Here is a 22900-nt window from a genome sequence, read left to right as displayed (position 1 = left end):
TCTCTAGGATTATGTCACTTCATACAAATGCAGGTGTTACTATTAATTCTGACCTTGAAACTGCTTCTTAAAACTTAACATTTTCCTGGGCAACATTTTTATCTATCCCATCTCTCTTCCCCAAATTTTCTGTGCTACACAGGCATGACAGCCTACCAAATGTCACTTGGCCATCACTCTCCCACTGCGATGATTAGAATATGAATTCTTTAATAAGCAATTTTAAGCTAGAAGGTATATCCAAGATTTTTCAATAGCACCTAAACATTTAGGACACAAACACTGATTAGCAACAAACCTTACTCCCCGCCCCCATAAGTCTATACAACCCCAGTAATACTGATGTATACTGAAAAGCAGACTCATGCAAATGGTTGCTAGCAGTAAGTTAATTGCTAAAAAGACAAAAGCCCCCTGAGGCACTATCTTGTACTGCTAAGTATTCCTATAGTAATTGTAGGGTTATAGGCCAAAAAATTCTCAACTGAACCTACACCATCATCTGAAACTCAACTCCAGCTCATCTTTTAGCAAGAAAATTCCTAGGAGTATAAATAGTTAAAAATCTGATTTTAAATGGCTAAAACAAAAATCTAAGCAGTCAGAAATATAAACAAACCTATACTTACCAGAAGCAACCTAAAACACCAATGAAACACTAAACTGATGTCAAGTTTTAGTTCTACAGTTTGACTCCTGATTCCTCACCTCACATGAGTGAGGGTCCTTTAGAAGATTAAGTGTTCTGTGCAAACCCAATAAAATTAAAATTAGGGGATCTAATGTTATCACATAACTACAGTTAAGTTAGCAGTGTTGTGTAGTAGTGACTGGCTTGCATGATGGCTTCTAAAAGCATCTGTTCCCAGAGTTTCATGTATTATATAGATGTATATATAATTATCAGTTGAGGACAGCCATTAGCATTTTGTAAAGATGATAAACTGAGTGTTAACTTCTCCCAGCCAGTACCTTTTCCCCTCGTTAAATGTTAAAAGTCATCTGGGCGGGGAGGGGAAGGGAAGCATTCAACTTTACTTCATAATTTAAAAAGTCAATTGTCAGTATACATTTAAGTTTTTAAAACCTAAATGTTCCAAGTACAGAGAATAAGCTGTCCAGAAAGCACACACTTAAATTTTCTCCTCTTGGGAGTTTCATAAAGGGATTTTGAACCTTGATGGCGAGAATCCCAAAACGAGAGTAAAATGAATTCTTTTTATTGCAAACAAACGTCTAAATTAATTTCTCCACCCACTTTCTTTAGAAAGAAAAAGAAATCAGCAGGCTAAGGAGATACCCATTCAAGAACTGACATGATTAAAAATTAAGATATAAATGGGTGACTCACAATTTCATTAGCTTACAAAGATGGTGGAGTTAACTACTACAAGCACACTAGTTATACAGTATTTTGTGGGAGAAGGGCATACAGACATAGCTAACTTCATATAGATCCCATTAGACAACTGGATTTACAACAAGTTTTTTTAATAAGAAATGGGCAAAGCCAACTTTCTTTTCAGAATCAAAATGCAGAACAAATGGAAAAATTATGGTATTTAACCTTCACAAGTTTGAGCCTCCACAAATAATGCAACCAAGTTTTACATTTTTAACAGCCCTTCTACATACACTCCATCTTCTCTATCTTAGTTCCAAATTTTATCTTCATTCCCAAATATGCCAATTGCATTTATTTAAAAAGAAAGAGCCTTCCCAGTTACTGTCAAAAACTACTATTTAGCTTACCCCTCCACTACTCAGCAAACTACAGAGAGGATGGAGTGTAATACGAGCAGTACAGAGTCTTATGCAATTCATGAGGACCACTTAGTCCTTACATGAATCTGGTTGCTAACATTTCTATTATATTGTGACAATAACTCCCGACTGTTATCTCTGAGAAATGGGGGGAGTAAATTCTTAATAAAAGACACCAGGTACAAAGCAACATTTTACTTTTGTTGTGATAAAAAAAAAAAAGTCACATTTTACAGATAAAATGTAGAACCCTGAAATACTGACACATTCTCTTATCGTGCACAATGCTGAGGTTCTCTTACGATTCACTTTAAAACTGCAATTAAAAATGTACAAAAAAGAAAAGAAAAAAAAAAATCAACCCACAAAGCTTCTAAAAAAGGAACCCGCAGGCACTTCCTCTTGTGGAATGTTTAAAAAGTTAGCCTACTAAAGAAAACAGTCGACTTCTTGTGAAGGTTTTGGAGAAATATGTATCAGTTCGTTTTATTTGGGTATTCAATAATATCCTTGGTGATAATGCTGACTCCATGGCTTCTGACCCCAGAATTGCTGTAAGAGAAAATTTTTTTTTTAAAGAAAAAACATCAATAAGCCACTCAAACTGCTTTTAGGAAATGACAATCTAATTCAGAGTAACTGCTGGAGACAAATTTATACCTGTCATACCTCTGATTTATCAAGCCAGATTTAGTTGGTATTAATATCCCATTATCAATACACATTACAAAAGGAAACACATTATGACTTGGTTAGTTTATACAATTAAAGCTAGCAGTAAAAAGAACCATATGTATGAAATACTACTATTTTATTTAAAATATTAAGTTACAGCAAACTCCAACCTATTTTGCCTTCAAAAGATATTACGGCTACAACTGCAACACAATTCACACCTTGCCCTGTAACACTTATAAACACTTCAATCCCTGAACAAGATCTTTTTTCAAGATTGACTCTTATGAATTCAAAATACAATTAAATGTACAAAAAAAGCACATAAGGAATTACTTACACCCTGCTGCCACTGGTTGTAGCCCTGAGATTGATTTTTGTAGCCACGATTGTTTCCTCGTCCTCTGAAGTTCTACAAAAAAATAAAAAAACCTTTAAGAAGAGCACAAGTTGTTAGGTTTGTATATGGGGCAGGGGGAGAAGAGGAGACACAGCCACAGAAATAGATAAGATTGCCAGTCGGCCATTAACCTCTGAGCACCCTCTGCTGCGTTTGCTCTCAGGTGATTAACTTATTCGCTATGAGACATCACCTGACTTGTTGCTAGTTAACGCACCTGAAAAATCGATATAAATGAAATTGACTCATTTTACCATCACTATGCGTACATGCTGTGTTCCTAACTCTTTCTGAGGCTGCGCAACATATGCCTTTTAACTTTCCAGACTAAATTATATAGAGCATCAGTGTCTACAGGGATCTTAAATCATTACCTGGTTGTAGTTCCCTCTGTTAGGCATTCCACCTCTGTTGTAATTCCCTCTGTTTGAATAACCGCCTCGGCTGGGAAAAACAGGGCCACGAGGATATGGATAGCCAATTCCACCACTTCCGCCACCGCCACCACCTCTCTGTGGCATATTGCCCCTCCTATTATATCCACCACGATTCCCAGGAGCTAAAACAAGAGATGTTTCATTTAATAGTGTGTTGTTACCTTCTTTACACACGACTTAGGGTTCTTCTGGACCATTCCTTTATTTTATGAAAAAATGTTTAATTTAACCGTTCAACATAACCTAGGTGTTTACCATCAAATTGCATGAAGTATTTTACTATGGTTACTAAGACAGCTAGGACATGAGGATCAAAAACTTCCTATGTTAAATTCAGCAGAAAAACATACAGACCCAAACTAGAAGATTACAGATTACTACTTGTTTCAACATTGAACCAAATAAATAATACTCAAAATTAACTTGCCTCCTCCTCTGAAATTTCCCCCACGCATATTGAATCCACCGCGCCCTCTATGGCCACCACCTCTGTTAAACTGGTTCTTGCCACTCTTGTTTTTATTGCTCTTCTTTGAGCCTGTGTTCTGTTTCTTTTCCGGTGGAAGAGCTTTTTTGCTTTCTTCCTTATATTGCTCCAAAAGTTTTTGGGCTTCCTCCTTCTGAAGTTCAACATACGTTATTTCATCAAAGCACTCAGCTACTTCTGGCAGAGTAAAGTTTCCTACAAAACATTAAATCATATTAACCTACAAACCCACTACATACACATTCACAATCCTAGAGCCTACAACTCTCAAGCAGCTTAATTCCTGCAAAGCATACACTATCTATTCATGTTTTAATTACATTTTCTTAAACAAGTGAAGTACGCTTATTTACAGAGTTAACTCCTGAAACAGTATTACTGACACAAAATGTAAGTTCACAGATATAAATCACATAAAGATATTTAACATAACAGTAGAAATAAATTTCATGCCTTTCATTTTGAGGACTGCATGTTCCGGTAGGTCTTTTCCCTCTACTTCTGCTTTCTTCTGTGTTCTTTGCTTATAGTCTTCATCTTTTGGGCAAACTACAACAGCTTTTCGTTGGAAGCCTGCAAACAGGCACATTTTTCTCCTCTGGGCAGCAGCAGACACATTTGTCTTTTAAAAAAAAAAAAAAAAAAAGTTAAGTTTATAACCCCAAACATTAATTCTGTAATCATCAGTTACTTTTTTCAATCTCAAAGCTGCAGCTTACCTGATCCAAAATGAAATTTCTCTTCTTACGGGCAGCAATCTCAATAAACTTTCCAAGACACTGCGGAGCTCTCTGCAACAGCGTGTTTAGTTTCCCAGTATCTGCCATTTGCTTCTTAAAACCTGCCACCTATTTTTAAAAGTTAAAGTTTCAAAATTTAAATATTGCCTTTTCTCACTGCTACAGAAAAGGATATTTTATCCTGTAACAACACCCAGTGCCTTCAATTCATTTTTAGCTACTGGATAATCCGAGTCCAAAAACCTTCCATAGAAATGAGAAGGAAGCCTAGCCACTGGAAGGCAGTTTACCTTATAGGTAAAGAGCCTGCTTAAATAACCAATTTAACTGCCCAAACTCCTATCTCTAAGATACTAACAAAATGGATAAAGACAGACAAAACGGTTACCCTGAATACCTTCTAGTCTTAAAAAAGCTGAAATCATGCCCAATTTACTTACCATCATTTTATCCATTATGGTGTTTGTTCCAAGAATGTTGTATTTACCAGGATTTTCTGCTGCATGTTTAGTAACCCAGGTAGTTTTTCCAGCTCCTGGCAAGCCAATCATCATAACCACCTACAATGGAAAGAATTCTTTAAATATTTTTTTTAAATGCACAAAAGCCCAGTTTACATATCTGAACTTTCACAGCCTTTTAATGGGAACATGTATGGCAGTTAGTAAATTAAACAGAGCAACCATCCAACTCTTCTAAACATCATTTTTGCCAAGCAAAAGCAACCTTCAAAATTCTTTTTTTTAAAGTGACTTACTTCACAATCTTTCTTCTCTTCAGGCCCCTTTGGTCCTCTAACTCGATCCTCCAAGGGGACATTCTGGATAAAAGTATAGTCTTCAGGTATTGGAAAATATGGCTTTTCCTTCTGACCAAAATTAAACTCAACCGCACAGTTGTGGCACAGAACATGCGGGAAGAGTGGTCGTCCAGCAAGAACTTCCTTACTGATTTTGAAGGCAATGCCAAGATCTTGTCCATTCTTTGCATAGGAGAGTTCTACTTCATCACTTTCAAAGTTCTGTTAATTGGAGAAAAAAATTAATGGGTTTTAATCTGCTTATGACACTTCTTTTTAAAAAAAACTTCAAAATTCAAGTTAGGAGTGAAGCTTTATCCTGTAGAAAACATACTTAGGTTATACGTTAAAGAGCTTTAACATTTGGTTATATACAACTAGAACACCTATATCCACAAGAAGAAATTAATATTGCCCTAAAAGACTAGATTTTCGGATCAACTTCACATTAAGTAGTTTTCAGTCAAAATGAATTAGTACTGAAAACTAACAATGATATAATGTTTAAATACTCTTATCTACTAACTTGCTATTTATATGTATAAATTTAGCTACGACTTACAACAAAACATGTAATCACATCATTTTCATCAAACTTCTCTCCATAATCTTCAGTCTCACAGCTGCATGTTTTTATTCCTTTTAGAGAATACCCATAAGAAAATTCTTCTTCACCTAAGAAAATAATTAACTTTCATGAAATCAGTTTTTCAAAACAGTCCAATGACCCACGTACTTTAACATTCCAGATGTAGGGTTCAAAAGTATACTGACTTTGTACTAGATATAAAGTTAATGAGAGGTAGGTGGTTATATAACTAGGAGACAAATTGCATACCATGGATAATATTCTATTTCAACCATCAGTCATAAACCAAGTAACCACAAAGAAAGAAAAGGTAAAATTTAGCCAGTGTCCATGTTATTATTATTCATCTCTAAAAACAGGCAAAAAGTTTAGAACGCCTTCTAGTCTAACTACTGAAATCAAACCCTGAACACTCATGAGTACATAGATACTCAAATGGAGACTTTACCAAGCAACATTCCACTTGTGGTTAGTGACCAGCCAATCCGAACTTCGTGTATGTCAATATCTTTTGTATATAAATGCCTTACTGGGATCTTCTCTGTAACCTGGAAGTCAAATCATAAATGATTAAACTGTAAACGAAGGAACATAAACCGCTGAACCAACGCTGGTTTATTTCATTCGGGCAATGGGCTAATTTTTCTCCAGCTACAAAGTACAGAAAGACACCAACTCTACTCTTCCCCCTAACATTCACAAGAACTTTTAACAACTGATGTAAGGGCTTTTAACTTGAAATGGAAAATGGTGAAGTACTTGGTTAATTCACGTTTAAAAGAAAACGTTGAAATTACATATTCTCAATACTCAAAACCAACTAAAGTCTCCTTTAACATGTTTTCTCTCTGGAACAAAAAGAGGAGCCTAACCAAATTTATTTTCAAACCCATGGTGGGCCTTTCAAGTGCCTGATAAAAAATGAACACCCTAAATAAAAATTAGGCTGGCTCTATATGGCAACTTCTGATATAACAAACATCCTAAACTGTTACAAATCATAGATTCCAAGTCCCACAAAAACTTGAAAAATTACAAGTTCCAGGGACATCTAAGTGTCAGGGAAAAACTCACAAAGGTTCTTAAGGAAAAAAAGACATCACAAAATTGCATTTACCTTCATCTCAAAACAGACTTTGCCTTTTGACACACCATAGGATGCCCTTCCTCCAGCCCAAAGAAAAGCAAAACTCTCCATAGTAAGGGAAGAAGCACTGAGGCGATCTCTTGATATTTTAAAATGTAGATCACAATTATCTGCAATTATATCAAATACCATATTATTTCTTTTGATATCCAATATAAATGTATCTGCTATGTAGACAAAACTTTATTAAATTTTCTCATATTTCTTAATATGTTGCATACATTTTTACAGATCATGCTGTTGTTCGAATTTTCAGTTCAAGCCCCGCTCCCACCAAGTCAATTTTTGCCAAATTATGAACTAGAGCATACACTACCTGTGCAACTAACAAATATCAAGGTTTAGTATGTGTATTTTAAGTATATAAAATAATCAAGACAATGTGACATTAATACATACCTGCTCTGCTCTTTACCTTGATTTAGAGGCAAGCAGTAGAGGATAGCAGGAAATCAAAGTGAAGCATGCCAGACCAGGTAGAATTTACCAGTGCCACAATAAAACTGAAGGGAGGCCATGATCACGTATTTTAAAATATGAGTATGAGCTGTTGATCCTGCACTTTACAGGGGCTCTAGATCTTAAATTGTTTGCTAAAACTCGTTAAGGCAGTTTCAATCTGCAAAATACAAACCTGGTCATCTAGTGCTGTTACTACTACAGCATTTTAGGTCCCCTTTCCCCAGACTTGCCTGTTAATCAATAACAATGGGGGATTACACACTTTGGAATAATCCAAATCCAAAACGTCTTTAACCTAGCTACCTTTGGGTCACTGGCTCATTAGCATGCACCTTCTGAGTTCTCAGTCAAGGGAGCACTTAAGTTAGAAAGCTACTGGTGAAATGAAATGAAATCTACGGTTTGGAATTCTCCTTAAATTAGCTTTGCTCTTTTATTCCCGATCATCACTAACAGAATTTTCAATTCAACCAATTGTGTTTGAACCCAATAATGCACTTAAATTGATATCCCTAGGTGAGGAGCTAAAAGCCTTTTATAATAGCATTACCTTGCCGAATCACTGCTTCAGTATCTCGCCAATATTTAAGCAACTGAATTTAACGTAAAACATTCAACTACTCTTCCATGGGCAAGTCTTGAGAAAAAAAAAAAAACCCTCCACTATCTCAACTATGTGGTAAAGCATACGCAATAAGAAATCAAGACTTATATTTACACTGCCTTACACATCTAAATAAAAACCGTATGTATTCCAAAACATGAGACTCTAAGCTTCAACTCCTTAGATCTACAGGACAAGTTGACACCTTACCTCTAAGCAATTATTTCTACCCTTTGTTCTATCACAGAAAGAATTGTACTTTCTGATCACAACACCAAACAAATGATTTTTTTTGTATTAGAAAAATTAGGAATCTGACAGCCAAGGCCCATTTAGAGGTTTGCAATACTTCCTCATACTCAATTGCAACCCAACTGGGTAAAGTAGCAGTATTTACAGCGCTGCCATTGATACCATTCGCTGCTGAAGAAAGCTAGTGGCCCAGTGATAGCCCACTGCTGCTGCCCCAGGTCTTTGGAAGAAATCAACTTAGCTTAAAGCAGCAGCTACTGAACTGGAATTGAGAACAAAAGAGCAGTTATTGAAAAAGTATTATTACAATCTTTTAGAATAGGGAATATAATGGCGTGGAAAGCCAAATAATGGAAAGCCATTAATATTTAACTAGCCCAAAGAGCTCACTTAACATAATTCCACAAAAAAAATGACATTACTTTATCGTAGAAGCCTAAATGGACAAGTTATAAGTAGTCTTACAAGTTTCCATTAGCTAGACAGTCAAATATTGGCATTAATTTCACATTCCTACAAATGAGAGCTTTAAAGCCATACCAAAAAACATCAAATTGTTAGAGCCTGTAAAATTATCAATACAACTACTGTACTAAATATTAAGTGACCAGAATCTGAATATAAACCATCATCTTCCTACTTTTAAAACAACTGTTTACACGTGTTAAGTTTTCTAATATTTTGTAACCAAAAACCACATTTGACAATTGGGGGAGGAACGGGGGAGAAACAGCTTCACTTACAAGTATCAAGACAAACAACTGTGTCGTCGAAGTGCTCATCTTCTTCTTCAACAGGTGGCTGAGGAGATTTGGCTCTGAAAGACAGAATTTTCTCCTGATACAGCTTTCCCCACCAAAGCATAAAGAACAGGTGACAAGTAACACTACGTTAGCATCCTCTACCTGCTATACTTGTTCTCTTCAATGTACTCAAAATAGCCACGGCCATGATCTTCTCGAGGTCTTTTAACACCTCTCTTTTTATCTCCGCCTTTCTGTTCTGTTTTGCCGTCTCCTACAATACACGACACCCCTTTATAAGAGACCACGCCGCAACACAACAAACAAAAAAACCTCTTATGTTTTGACGCCCCCCAAAAGCTCGACTTTCCCTGTTCATTTTTTTAAGTGTTTTCAATCGACGATTCAAATGAGAATTCAAAGAAAAACCCACTTGGAACTGGACTAGAATTAGTGACGCAGTCTAAGGACATTGCTAATTTCGCCAGCCTACTCGAATATTCGAAAAAGCTAATGAAAAATTAGCGCGGCCCAGGCCCAAAGCCCACGTGTATCCCAGAGAGAGTTCAGGAAGGGGGGAGGGGCCGAAGCGCCCCGCCCGCACTCCCCTCCCCCACCCGGGCCCGCGCTCCCCGCGGCCGCATTGTACTGCTCGCCGCAGGACCCGCCCGGCCCCGCCCGCCGGAAGTGACGTCACGCCGAGCCCGGCGCGCCTTGCACAATACCGCGGCCCGGAGCCGCCACAGCGCGCCGCCGGGGCCACGGGCCTCCCCTCCCCCCGAGACATGTGCCCGCACTGCGCGCACGCACCACGGCGGCGCCACCGCGGCTCCTCCCCCTCCAGCGGCAGCTGCAGTCCCCCCCCGGCTCTCCAGCCACATAATGGAGGCGCTGCCGCCGCCGTCACACACCGAGCGGAGGCCTCACGTCTAATCCGGGATTCCCCCCCACCCCCTCGCAGCGGCCCCCGCCCCCCCGGGGGCTCCCTCTCGCGGCGGGGCTCCCTCCTCCCCCAGCGGGGCTCCGGCAGGCCTGGGCACGGTCCCCACCCCGCGCGGGCCTCCCGCCGCGCGCAACCAACCACGCAGCACTCACCCGCCGCCGGAGCCCCGGGGCGACCGCCGCCTCCGCCGCCTTCCGCCTTCTTCTTACCTCCCGCCTGCTGCTGGCCCTGCCTCGCCCCGGGCGGCGCCACCGTCACCGCGAACAGCGACGTGGGGCCGCTGCTCTTCGCCGCGGCCTCCTTGGCGGCCCCGCGCTGCTGCTGGGGCTGTTGCTGCGGCGCCGCCGGCGGTTGAGGCTGCTGCTCCCCGTGCCCGTTCTCGTCGCCCGCGGCTTCCTCCTCGTCTCCGAGCTCATCCTCCCCTTCCTGGAAGCCCTGATCGTCGCCGTTCTCGTCCTCCGAGGCGGCCTCCTCCTCCTCCATCGGGCCCGAGTCGGCCGCCCCCGCGGCGCCGTTCTCCTCCCCGAGCTCCATCTGGTCGCCATCCAGAGCGGCTATCCCTTCCTCCTCCTCCTCCTCTTCCTCCTCGTCGTCATCGCCGCCTGCCGCGGCCTCCTGCTCGAGGCCTGCTCCCGAGCGCCCGGCGGAATCCCCGCCCAGGTCTAGGCTGCCGTTCCCGGGCTCCATGGCGGGGCGGCCCCCGGCCTCCTCGTCGTCCAGCGCAGCCTGGAGACGCTCCATGAGCTCGGCCTTGAGGCCCTTGTCGGACAGGCGCCGCTTCTTGAGCTCCTCCTTCAGCTCCGACACCTTCAGCTTTTTCACATTAACAGGCGAGGAACTCATGGTGAGGCCCCGATTCACCGCTAGGCGCTGGCTCAAACTCGGCTCCGCTCACTCGGCCACTGGCGGCGGCTGAGGCTGCTCCTCGGCCCGGGCGGCGGCGGCGGCGGCTGCGGCTTGAGGTGGGTTCCTGCTGCAGAGCGGATCCGCCTGGTGTCGAACGGCGCCAATTCCTTTCACCGAGTTCGTGAGGGAGACGCGGAGACTCGCCTGGCGCGGGCGAGCACGCAACGTCCTCTCGCAGGGGCGGCGCCGCGCACGTAATATAGCCGCCCCGCCCCTGCGCCGGCTGAGCGCCCGCGCTCGTCCCGCCCCGCCCACGCCTGTTCCCCCAGCTCCCACCCGAGCCGCGGGCCGGGAGCGCGGCGCCGCGCACTGCGCATCCAACTGGGGCCGAGCTAATGGAGGAGGAGGAAACCGCCTTCAGTTAAACCGACCCACTGCAACATTTATTGGCCTTTCCAGATCTTTGGTGGCAGTACTCGTTTGCTATTTGCCTTCCAGCCCGGAGGGTGCTTCTACCCCAATGCTTTCGGTCCTCAACTTGGCATTTTCAACTCGAATCCGCCACCTTTTCTTCCATTTTAGATTTGTCTTATCTATTTCTCCAGCTATTTGTTTAGAACGCCCTAAAATTTTATTTCAGTTTTGATTTGTACAACGCAAGTTGGCAATTACTCTACGCAGGGGATTTTCTTCCGTTTAATATTTGGTTTAATTTTCTTAAGTCCTGCCTTGCGAATTGAATTTTAAACTCGGGAAGGGCCTTCCTTTTGTCTCTCCCATGACCCCTGATGCAGGGTTTGGGAGATAAAAATGCTTGCTTTTGGAACATGTACTCCACTCCATACTGCAAAGCATATACTTTACAGGCCTTGTCATGGCACTCCTAGCCAAAGAAGTCTTGTAAGCCTCAGAATTGCAATTCTGTGTTTTCTTTACCTACCAGAAAGACGGATCACCTTTAAGATTTATTCTGTCCAATTTAGGACCTGGTCATCCAGTTACGAAGTCCCCCTAGTTAACAATGAGGATGAGACCCAGCTAGGTCACACACTTTGATTCTATTACTTTTCCTATAGGAATACTTCTGGCCAAATTATGCTGAAACCCTCATAAAAACTCATGAAAAATAAAGGGCTGTGATTTTGTAAAAAGAAAACTATCACTCTCAAAAGAAGTGTTATTTTGGTGTGTCTTAGAAGTTTAATTTTTCTCTTTACTAAGAGGTGTGTTATGTTCTTCAAGTTTTAGGTAGGAGTGCCAGAATTTAAATATGTGATAGAGGTGAACGTCTTAAACCCCAGAGAATCTGCACAGTGGCTTGCCAATGTTCCAGTCTAGTCTATCTCTTGACTAAGGAGGTCAACTATACTCACTGTTTGGTGCTTTAGCTGTCACAATAATGCTGCCCCAATTTAATTCGACCTTTGGAAAAATAAGCATGTGAACTTTCTCCCATAGGCTAGTATGATTTAACTGATTAATAAATTTTATTTTTAAAGTTCTTTTCAACAGCTTTTAAGAATCATGTATTTTACCATGCAGTCATATATAAAGATGAAAGTTTAACATTTGTGAAATGATTTGAGTTGAAATTAATGAATTATGTATAGTACTAGTAATTCTCAGTTCAAGTTAATGAAGGTGGAAGGGATAGCACCCAAAATAGGAACTTACGAATGGTGCCAAAAACTCATTTTAGCCCTTGGTTGTAATGTCCTTGGAGCTTATAAACAAGTGACAAACTGGAATTTGAGCTTTTCAAATTCTTTGCCCTTGTTCAAAATAGGAAGAGAACTACAGGGGGCTTAAATGTTCACAAACTGGATAATTAGTCCCGTAATGAATCAGAGTTAAATATAGTTATTATGATGGTCATTTAAGTTTATGTGTCCTTAGATATGATTTACAATTTTAAGTATTAGTGATATGAAAACAATTTCTATTTAACTGGAAAAAGCCTATGAAAAATGTATATCTAAATACCGATTTATAACAATTGTTCTTAAATCAGTTGTAATAATAAACATGAAATATAACTTTAGATGGGCATGAGAAAATTCCATGGCTTTGCCTCCAAGACCTTTGTAACCTGGAGATCATCTTCAGTCTGCTCATTTTATGGCCCAGGAAGCTGAGGTCCTTCCCCCACCCCAGGGTTCTTTCATTACACTGGGCCTTCTTAGACAACATGTAACTGAGAAACAGTTTTTGTAAATGCTCAAACAGCCATCATCTTAACTATTTGTCCTTTTTACAAACAGGTGAAATCTACCATTCCACATTTTATTTTACCACTTGAAAGTACAAATAGTGACTTCATTTTAATAATTGTTTTTTCTTCTTATACTTTTAATGCTGTTATGATAGTCCTGTTCTACGGAGACCAGTAAAAGTACAGATCACTCTCTCTAAATTGCTGAGGGACCTATAAGGAACTTGAAATCCCCCCTTTTTGAAATTCTGGAGACTACCAAGAATACAGAGTGGAAAAGGGGGGAAATTAATTCTCAATAGCAAAAAATGATTAGTGAATTACCCATGGTAATAGACCTATGACAGGGCATTAGAGAGTTAGGGTGCTCAGAATATATAACTAACATTTTGAGGTTGAAGCAAAGGCACATACCTAAATCTGTAGTTTGTCACATAATTCACTCAGCAAATATTTTTTAGCACTAGGAATTTTAGCACTAAGACAAGCACTAGGAATACAGCAGTGAACTATGTAATTATGCCTTCATTCTCTTAGAGTTAGCCAATAAATAAAATAGAGACGGTAACAAGTACTGCAGGGAAATGTAAAACAGGAGAGAGGGGCAGGGTGTACTGCAGTCAGGGGAGATTTTCAGTTATAAATGGGGTGGTCAGGGAAGCCTAAGAATTAAGGTAACATTTGAGGTGGAGGGAACAAAAAGTAGGCCTGAGGGGAAAGATAGGCAGGGAGATCAGGCAGGTTAGGGAGAGGAGGGGAGATACAGATTGCCGGCAGCCTTGCCAGTGGTTTTTTAAGGACTTTGGCTTTTGCCTCCAGTGAGAAAGAAGAAACTGAAGGGTTGTTAGCAGTGAAGTGCCATGAACTGACAAGAATGCTAAATTCAATGGACTCAAGATGGTATTCCATTGATTCATTATTTTTTGGTATACACAATCAATCCCAATTTAATAAAAGAAGCATGAAACACGCTGAGATACATTTTCCCATCTTCTTACGAAAATATGAGGAGTCACAAGTACCTCCAAATTATGAAGTATTAAAAGTACACTTTCATATAGACTAACAGGAAAGCACAATCAGAAGGGAGGATGTTTCAAATTCTGGTTAAAAGTACAAGGTTAAAAATCAGACAGACCTGGGTTGCAGTCCCAGCTAGACCACATAGTGGCTGTGTGATCTTGCACAATCTATTTATCTCTCTATACCTGAGAGTACTCATGTCTAAAATGATACCTGCCTCATGAGGTTGTTGGGAAAATTCAGTGAGATAATGTAAACTCTGAGTACAGGGCTGGAAGCACAGTAAGAGCTCAGTATATATTAGTCTTCATTAGCTATGTCGAGCAATTTAATGAACTTAAGAAAATCTGGAGTTGGATTGTTAAATCTTATTTAGGAAATTATAACTATATATATTTTGTAAATTGTCAATGAATTGTTCATGGTGAGATGTCAGTCTGGGAAAAAGTGAAATGAAGTCTGGATAAGAGAGTGCAGGCTTCACTGCTAGGCCTGGCACTGTCACTGTAACCAGCTGTCTGACCTTTGGCAAATTGCACCATCTCCTCTGGATGTTCGTTTTCTCATCTATAAATGAAGCAGAGCAGACTAGAAGATTTGTAGAGCCTCTCCAGGGAGAACCTTCTATGAATTTCCTCTTTGCTGACTCCAGACTGTCAATGGAGGAGCACTGTTGAACTCTGAAATATTGGCTATTCATATTCAGGTTTTTACTTGTTACATTCAAAACTTGCATTAGAGTCTCAAATCATTTTATAATTAAGTAGTAGACATGAAATTTGAACTAGTGTATTACAGTTTTTGAATTTTAAATGGTACAGAATACTCCCATTTACTTTAGATTTGGATACCACAACAGGCTAAAAGGTTTAAAGTAAATGATTTCTCCAAAAGCAAACCAGAGTCCCAATACCATGGCTTGCTGTGCTTCCCATTACTGCCGCAGTGTCCACACCAGCCCTGCCACCACCACCTGCTCATCTGAAAAATGCTGCCGACGTGGAGTCGGCCTGCCCAGCATCTGCACACACACGGTTTAGTTACTGGAGCCAACCTGCTATGACAGCTGTCCCCCACCATGCCACATTCCTCGGCCCTGTGTGCCTGCCTGCTTCGTGCTCAACTCGTCCCAGCCTACCCTAGGCCTGGAGACCCTCAACCTCACAACCTTCACTCAGCCCTGCTGTGAGCCCTGCATCCCAAGCTGCCACTGACCGATGACTGCCTCGCTCAGTGCCTGGAGATAACACTGAAGCTATCTATTCAGCATTCACTTGCCTCAGTAGTTTATCAGATATTGAGGCAGACCAGACGGCCTAGATATGCACAACCTACCTTTCATCTTAATGGAAAGAAAATCAAGAAATTTTAATGGTTATTTGGCTAAGCATTTGGTTCATTTGGGCAGATGAATGTCATCTATTATCAAAAGTATTGATATCTATAAGACCTCAGACTATTTGTTTGTTTGTCTGTTTTTCTGGCTGCACAGCTTGTGGGATTTTAGTTTCCCGACCAGGGATAGAACCCAGGCCCTCAGCAGTGAGAGCGTAAAGTCATAACCACTGGACCTCCAGGGAATTCCCCAGACTGTATTTTGTTTGTCATGTTGCTTCCTAGATCCCATTTCTTATATTGAGTATTTTCATAGAGGAAAAATAATTTCTTGATGGGTTTTCCAATAAACTTTATTTCTGTGGCAATAAATAAAGTAAATGGTTACTGTTTGAATCATCTCGTCTTTGATGTTATGAATCTCTGTCTTCACATAAATTATATAGCTTCTGTAGAATAAGATGTGCCCATTAGAAAGCTGCAGGAAAACTAGAATAATGTAGTTAATAGTAAGATATCAGGGCTTTTCTGATAATTAAAATATTTACCAGGTTAAGACTAATTAACACTTACCAAAACTTATATCGAGGCAGGTTGAGCAATGAGGAGTTTATAGAAAGTGCACACTATCACACATTACTGGTGACTGGCCAGTATCACAGTACCTAACAAGAAAAGGTGAAGAAAATATTTAGACCATCCTGAGCCAAACAGCCAAGAATGAGATGAAAGACTAAAGGGATTATTACCTCATAAACTCTCACCTTCTACTTGCGACATAATTATCTGTCTCGAAGTTAGTCTAAGTTCCTTGAGGGCAAGGAGAGGAACTTGACTTTTCCAGCACCTGCGCAGTGTCTTCCATCAACATTCACCAAGAGGGAATTCCCTGGTGGTCTGGTAGTTAGGACTCCACGCTCTCACTGCCAAGGGCCCGGGTTCAATCCCTGATCAGGGAACTAAGATCCCACAAGCCAGCAAGCTGTGCAGTGCAGCCAAAAAACAAACAAACAAACAATCCCAAAACATTCACCGAGAGCCTGGCACTGCACTGGGGAACAAGATGGGGGCTCTGAAATGAAAATATCCTCTAAAAATGTGTGAACTATACTGCAACCCTGACTTGAACTAAAGGACTCTTGATTATAAAAGAGAGTTATCAAAAAATCAAGCAGAGGCTGTAATAATAAATTTTATTCAGCAGAGTCTTCTTGGCATAACACCAGCAAAATAACTAAATAAATAACGAGTAAATTTCTTCGCAAGCTCGGCTTTCCACTTGGCTATTATTATTGTGGACACCATTAGTGAACACCACCAAGTTTCGTCAGTGATCCTAAACTAAACTCTTAGAACTACTGAACAGATTTTTTATGGCCCATAGATTTAATTACATGTCCAGGTCCTCCCCTCTACATTTATAGTGTACTGTACAATTGCTTCCATCTAGTGAAGCAGGATTGTGTTAAAAATGGATTTCATACTCATGTTTAGAGGAGCCAGGCCCAAGGCTGTGTAGTCTATTTCTCTATTTTAATGCTCCATCTTTCCTTATCCATTTCTTTGTTAGATAGTAACAACACAAAGGCAGGGACTTCATATTCTCCATAACTCCAGCGATATTGCCAAGCACCAGATGCTCAACAAATATTTTTTTACTTTATTTAGAAGGTGGTATTAGACTATTAAGAAAGCCTTCCAACTCCAGACATAAGTACCATGCAAAAGTATCATCCAGAATCTATCAGTTGACTATGATCTGGAAAAGCACATAGAGATGACACATAGGAGATTATTTACCAGCGTTAACCAATACAGTTGCCACAGGTAGCTATTTTAATTAAAATTAATTAAAATTAAATAAAATTAAAAATTCAATCCCTCAGTCACATAACCACATTCCAAATGTTTCATAGCCATTGGTCTCATACTGGACAATGCAGAATAGAATGTTTCCATCATCACAGAAAGTTCTTTGGGACACTGCTGTTATAGACTGCTTTGAAAGTACAACTTACACCAAGGGAACAGCCCTAGTCTATATGTGGCTCAACAGCCAGACTATATGGAAAGCTGGAATTAGAGTAAAAGTGTGTGTGTGTGTGTGTGTGTGTGTGTGTGTGTATCATACATTTATACATATATACACACATAGTCAACTCCCAATTCATCCTTTTATCTACTTAACAAATATTTACTGAACACTTACTACGTACCAAGTAGTGTACTATGTTCAGGGAAAACAAATATGAATGACACAGTCCCAGACCTCCAGGAGCTTACAGTTTGGACATAAATACAAGCTATAACCAGGAGGCTATGGGACACTGGTACAGCTACATGGGGATCCAGCCATGTTGACCATTCGCTGAGCCACTGTCTATAGGGTTCCCATGGTATAGGTCTGTACACATGCTTGCCCACCCACAAACATTCACAAATGCGAAAACAAAACAAAACCTCACATACACCTTCAAGAAGTCAGTTGTATGACATTTGCAAGTAAGCAGTAATTAGCTAAGATTATCTTATATCATATTCATTATTCTATATACAGAGCTGCCTATCATTTGCAGACCTCTGCCAGATGATAATTAAATAAGTCTTTCATTAAAAGCTGTCAAGAAGGGACTTCCCTGGTGGTCCAGTGGTAAAGAATCCTCCTTACAAAGCAGGGGGCGCAGGTTCGATCCCTGGCCAGGGAACTAGGATCCCATATGCTGCACAGCAACTAAGCCCACGCGTCACAACTACTGAGCTTGCGCACCTCAACTAGAGAGCCCGAGTGCTGCAGACTACAGAGCCCATGCGCTCTGGAAGCCATGCACCACAACTACAGAGCCCATGGACCCTGGATCCTGGGTGCCACAACTAGAGAAGAGCCCGTGGGCCTCAACGAAGATCCCACGTGCCGCAACTAAGACCTTTTGCAGCCAAAAGTAAATAAAATAAATAAATAAATTATAAATAAATCTTTTTGAAAAAAAAGCTGTCAAGAAAATAAGTCCTGGGGATGTAATACATAGCATGGTGACCATAGTTAATAATACTGTATTATATATTTGAAAGTTGCTAAGAGAGTAGATCTTAAAAATTCTCATGACAAGAAAAAGGTTTTTTTTAACTATGCATGGTGATAGATGTTAGCTAGACCTATTGTGGTGATAATTTTGCATACAAATATCAAATATATAAACTAATATCGAATCATTATGCTGTACATCTGAAACTAAGATAATGTTATATGTCAGTTATATCTCAATTTTTTAAACAGCTGTCAGGTGTTTAGGGGAAAAATCAAACTAAAAGCACCTTCTGCACTGTCTTAATTGCCTAGATACTGTGTGTATGCTCTGTGTCTATATAACCTTTCCTTCTTTTCACTGCTTTCACTTTGGTCCACCCAAGCACACTTTATTTTTTTAAATTAATTTAATTAATTTATTTATTTTTGGCTGCACTGGGTCTTTGTTGCTGTTCATGGGCTTCTCTAGTTGTGGTGAGCGGGGGCTACTCTTTGTTGCGGCGCACGGGCTTCTCATTGCAGTGACTTCTCTTGCTGCAGAGCACGGGCTATAGGCGCACAAGCTTCAGTAGTTGTGGTACATGGGCTCAGTAGTTGTGTCTCACGGACTCAGTAGTTGTAGTGCACGGGCTTAGTTGCTCCGCAGCATGTGGGATCTTCCTGGACTAGGGCTCAAAACTGTGTCCCCTGCATTGGCAGGCAGATTCTTAACTACTGTGCCACCAGGGAAGCCCCCAAGGACACTTTAGTTGGGCTATCTTTTTTTTTTTTTTTTGCGGTACGTGGGCCTCTCACTGTTGTGGCCTCTCATGTTGCGGAGCACAGGCTCCGGTCGCGCAGGCTCAGCGGCCATGGCTCACGGGCCCAGCCGCTCCGTGGCATGTGGGATCTTCCCGGACCGGGGCACGAACCCGTGTCCCCTGCATCGGCAGGCGGACTCTCAACCACTGCGCCACCAGGGAAGCCCTAGTTGGGCTATCTTTTAAGTCTGCTGTATTTTGTCCTGATTCATTTATTTGTGATATCAACTGCCAGTTATTGAGTGCCTGCTATGTACCAGCCACTGTGCTAGGCATTTTATAAAAAATATCTCTAATCCTCATAGTAATCTCATAAAGTGGGAATTATTAGTCTCAATTTATAGATATGGAAACTGAGAAACAGAGGGATTAAGGAACTTGTCAAGTTTAGTAAGTGGTAAAGCTGAGATAACAATTCAGGGCTGCCTGACTTCCATGCCCAGACTCTTTCTTACACCAGTGATAGAGTTTCAAAGTCAGAACTGACATGTTCTAATTCCAGCAAGATTTCATAGTGTATAGTATAGGAGAAAGAGACAGCCAACAGTTATATTACAAGAGTAGCATATTATGAGAGTGCTACGATAGTGGTGTGTATTCAGTTTGGGAAATTGGTTAGGGGGTTTCTTGGGGGAAAAGGCACTTGAAAAGGTTGACTCTTCAAAATTGAGGAGGTTGAGAGAGAAGGAAGGACATTCCAGGCAGTAGGAACAGCCTCTGCAAATGCACAGAGGTGAGAATCATTGCTATAGCTAGAATTCAGTATGGCTGGAGTATAAAGTTTGGGGGAAGGGGGCATGAACAAGGGTAGGGGTAAAGGTAGGGAATGGTTATAGGGGACAAAGAGGCAGGTTGAAAAGAACCCAGCCAAGCTAGAAGTTGCAGAGTGAGGGCACTAAAAAAAATTAATATGAGAAGTGGCATGATCGGGTCCAAATTTTAGAAAGATCATGTAAGGCAGAAGAGTATGGAAAACTCACATGCCTACAGGTTCTAGGCAGGATATATAAATGAATGAAGAGATCCAGGTGTAAGAAAAACTGCAATCATGATGAGACACGTTAAGTGTCACTTGGTCTCAGGTCAGGGGCACCTTGGGAGTGATGAAGATTTCAGAGAACTAGAGCGAAGGACCCTATTTAAAGGGTCCTTATGACTCTATGACCATGTGGGAACAGGACTCAGGATTGCCAGGTTTCCCATTTTTAAGGGACATGGGAAATCTTCATTTTTCTATGACATCTCCTGAATTTTGGAGGTGGCCGACACTATGCAGGCCAAAAAAACTATGTCTTCATCCATCTGTTTGTAAGCCCTGGCTGGAGAGTCTTGAAGCGAGCATGGACGAGAAGACCAGGTAGGAGGCTATTTCAAGTGAGAAGGGATGAAGGCCACTCTGACAAGGTCAAATGGGTTTGTATAGTCTTGAGAAGAGTAAAGGATCTGTGAAGAAAGATCATTTAAGATTCTGAGGGTTTTCTTAAATGACAGTGATGTTTATTTGGACTCTGACATGACCATGCAGTCTTGGTAAATATAACTATTGGGTTAATTTTCTAAACAGTGCTGACATTAGAATGGAGATGGAATATTTTGTGGGAGGGGGCACAGTCTTTACTAAGCGGGAGAAGTGCAATGCCTAGCTTTGGGGGCTTTTGGGACAAGTATACATAAAGCATTCAACCTCTAACCCGTTCCTTTCATCCCACTCACCCCAAAAATGGTCACAAACAGATTAAGAGACACATGAATTAAGTCATAGAACCAAAGAAAACCTTAGCAACATGTCAGGCCTGGAAACTTGTTCCAATTGCCTCTACTTATTTATACCACTGAAACAGGGTTAAACTGAATATCCAGGAGACTTCTGAAGAGTACAGGATCACAACAGGAAATTTGTAACCCAAGGGGAGGTGATGTGTGGGAGGAAAGCAGGCAGCCTTGATAGGTAGAGCTTAACTGTCAAGAGGTGGCCCAGTTACAGGACCACGTGGAGAGACAGAGACAAAGACAGAAAATGCATGTATGAGAGTCTTTACAACTTTTTGTTTCTTAGCAAAAAGTAATGATGCTGTATTTTCTACGGGTCATCTCCCTGAGTCACTGCCTAGCTGTGTCATCGCATCATTTCTTAGTTACTTATTATATATTACACATATAAATATTATATCATTATCTCATCCTCACAGTAATAATGAGATTGTATAAGGCTAGGACTTGCTTATTCTAATCTGTTTAAGATTCAGTATAGGTGTCACCTCCTCCAAGAAGATCTTCCTGATTGCCAGCACCAACCCCCCTCACATTTTACTGTATTAGGTATGCCTCCCCGGAGCTTCCAAAATCTCCAGTGCTATTCTTGCCCCATGGTTTTATGATGACCTGTTTCTGTGTCTGTCTTCTACTGACTGACCTTCTCAAGGGGACACTGCTGTATGTCTAGTTCATTTTATGTTCTCAGATTAGCCTGAGAGGTAAGCATTCAGGACATGTGACGTGTGGAATAAATGAGCCTTTGTAGATAGGCATAGCTCAGCAAATGGCTATATCTCTCACAAGCCAGGTACCTTAGGCAAAGTTGCTTCCTTCCTTCAACTTCAGCCTCTTAACCTATAAAATGATAATGTCCTTACAGATGGCCAGTAGACACATGAAAAGATGCCCAACATCACTAATCATTAGAGAAATGCAAATCAAAACCACAATGAGGTATCACCTCACACCAGTCAGAATGACCATCATTAAAGTCTACAAATAACAAATGCTGGAGAGGGTGTGGAGAAAAGGGGACGCTTCTACACTGTTGCTGGGAATATAAATTGGTACAGCCACTATGGAAAACAGTATGGAAGTTCCTCAGAAAACTAAAAATAGAATTACCATATGATCCAGCAATCCCACTGCTGGGAGTATACCTAGACAAAACTATAATTCAAAAAGATACATGCACCCCTATGTTCATAGCAGCACTATTCACAATAGCCAAAACATGGAAACAACCTAAATGTCCATCGATGGAGGAATGGATAAAGAAGATGTGGTACATTTATACAATGGAATACTACTCAGCCATAAAAAGAATGAAATAATGCCATTTGCAGCAACATGGATGGAACTAGAGATTATCATACTAAGTGAAGTAAGTCAGAAAGAGAAAGACAAATACCATATGATATCATTTATATGTGGAATCTAAAATATGGCACAAATGAACCTATCTACAAAACAGAAACAGATTCATAGACATAGAGAACAGACTTGTGATTGCCAAGGGGGAGGGGGGAAAGGGAGGGAGTAGACTGGGAGTTTGGTGTTGGTAGATGCAAACTATTACATTTAGAATGGATAAACAACAAGGTCCTAATGTATAGCACAGGGAACTATATTCAATATCCTGTGATAAATAATAATGGAAAAGAATATAAAAAAGAATGTATGTATGTGTATAATTGAGTCACTTTGCTGTATAGCAGAAATTAACACAACATTGTAAATCAACTATACTTCAATTAAAAATAAAATAAAATGATAATGTCCTATCTACCCCCTGAGAGGTGAAAGTCACGTACGTGAAAATACTAAACTATAAAATGTCAATGTATGGTATACATGTAATT

General features: G+C 40.7%; 2 protein-coding genes across 3 annotated transcripts; one reads left to right on the top strand and one right to left on the bottom strand.

Annotated features, from left to right (window-relative positions):
• Positions 1-1204: 1204 nt before the first annotated feature.
• HNRNPU (heterogeneous nuclear ribonucleoprotein U) lies at positions 1205-10885 on the bottom strand (the record flags this gene model as incomplete). Of its 2 annotated transcripts, none has more annotated exons than XM_079698183.1 (14): positions 1205-2316; positions 2780-2851; positions 3214-3398; positions 3704-3958; positions 4217-4385; positions 4483-4611; positions 4944-5063; positions 5261-5524; positions 5865-5977; positions 6340-6439; positions 7009-7148; positions 9100-9173; positions 9262-9373; positions 10195-10885. In XM_079698183.1, the coding sequence occupies 14 exons, from the start codon at positions 10883-10885 to the stop codon at positions 2263-2265; spliced, it is 2478 nt and encodes an 825-aa protein (XP_079554309.1). In that variant the 3' UTR covers positions 1205-2262. The 2 variants fall into 2 exon arrangements, with proteins under 2 accessions (XP_079554309.1, XP_079554310.1); XM_079698184.1 differs by having other exon boundaries at positions 10252-10885.
• A 4152-nt stretch (positions 10886-15037) lies between these two features.
• LOC307065402 (keratin-associated protein 3-3-like) lies at positions 15038-15337 on the top strand (the record flags this gene model as incomplete). The annotated part of the gene is given in 2 exon segments (XM_079722214.1): positions 15038-15160; positions 15164-15337. Coding segments are annotated over 2 exon segments (297 nt in total).
• Between the last annotated feature and the right edge of the window lie 7563 nt (positions 15338-22900).

Source organism: Hyperoodon ampullatus (genome assembly GCF_949752795.1).
Source record: "Hyperoodon ampullatus genome assembly, chromosome: 2".
NCBI classification, from domain to species: Eukaryota; Metazoa; Chordata; class Mammalia; order Artiodactyla; family Ziphiidae; genus Hyperoodon; species Hyperoodon ampullatus.
The sequence above is the reverse complement of the archived record's forward strand: the minus strand, read 5'-3'. Positions and strand labels throughout refer to the sequence as shown.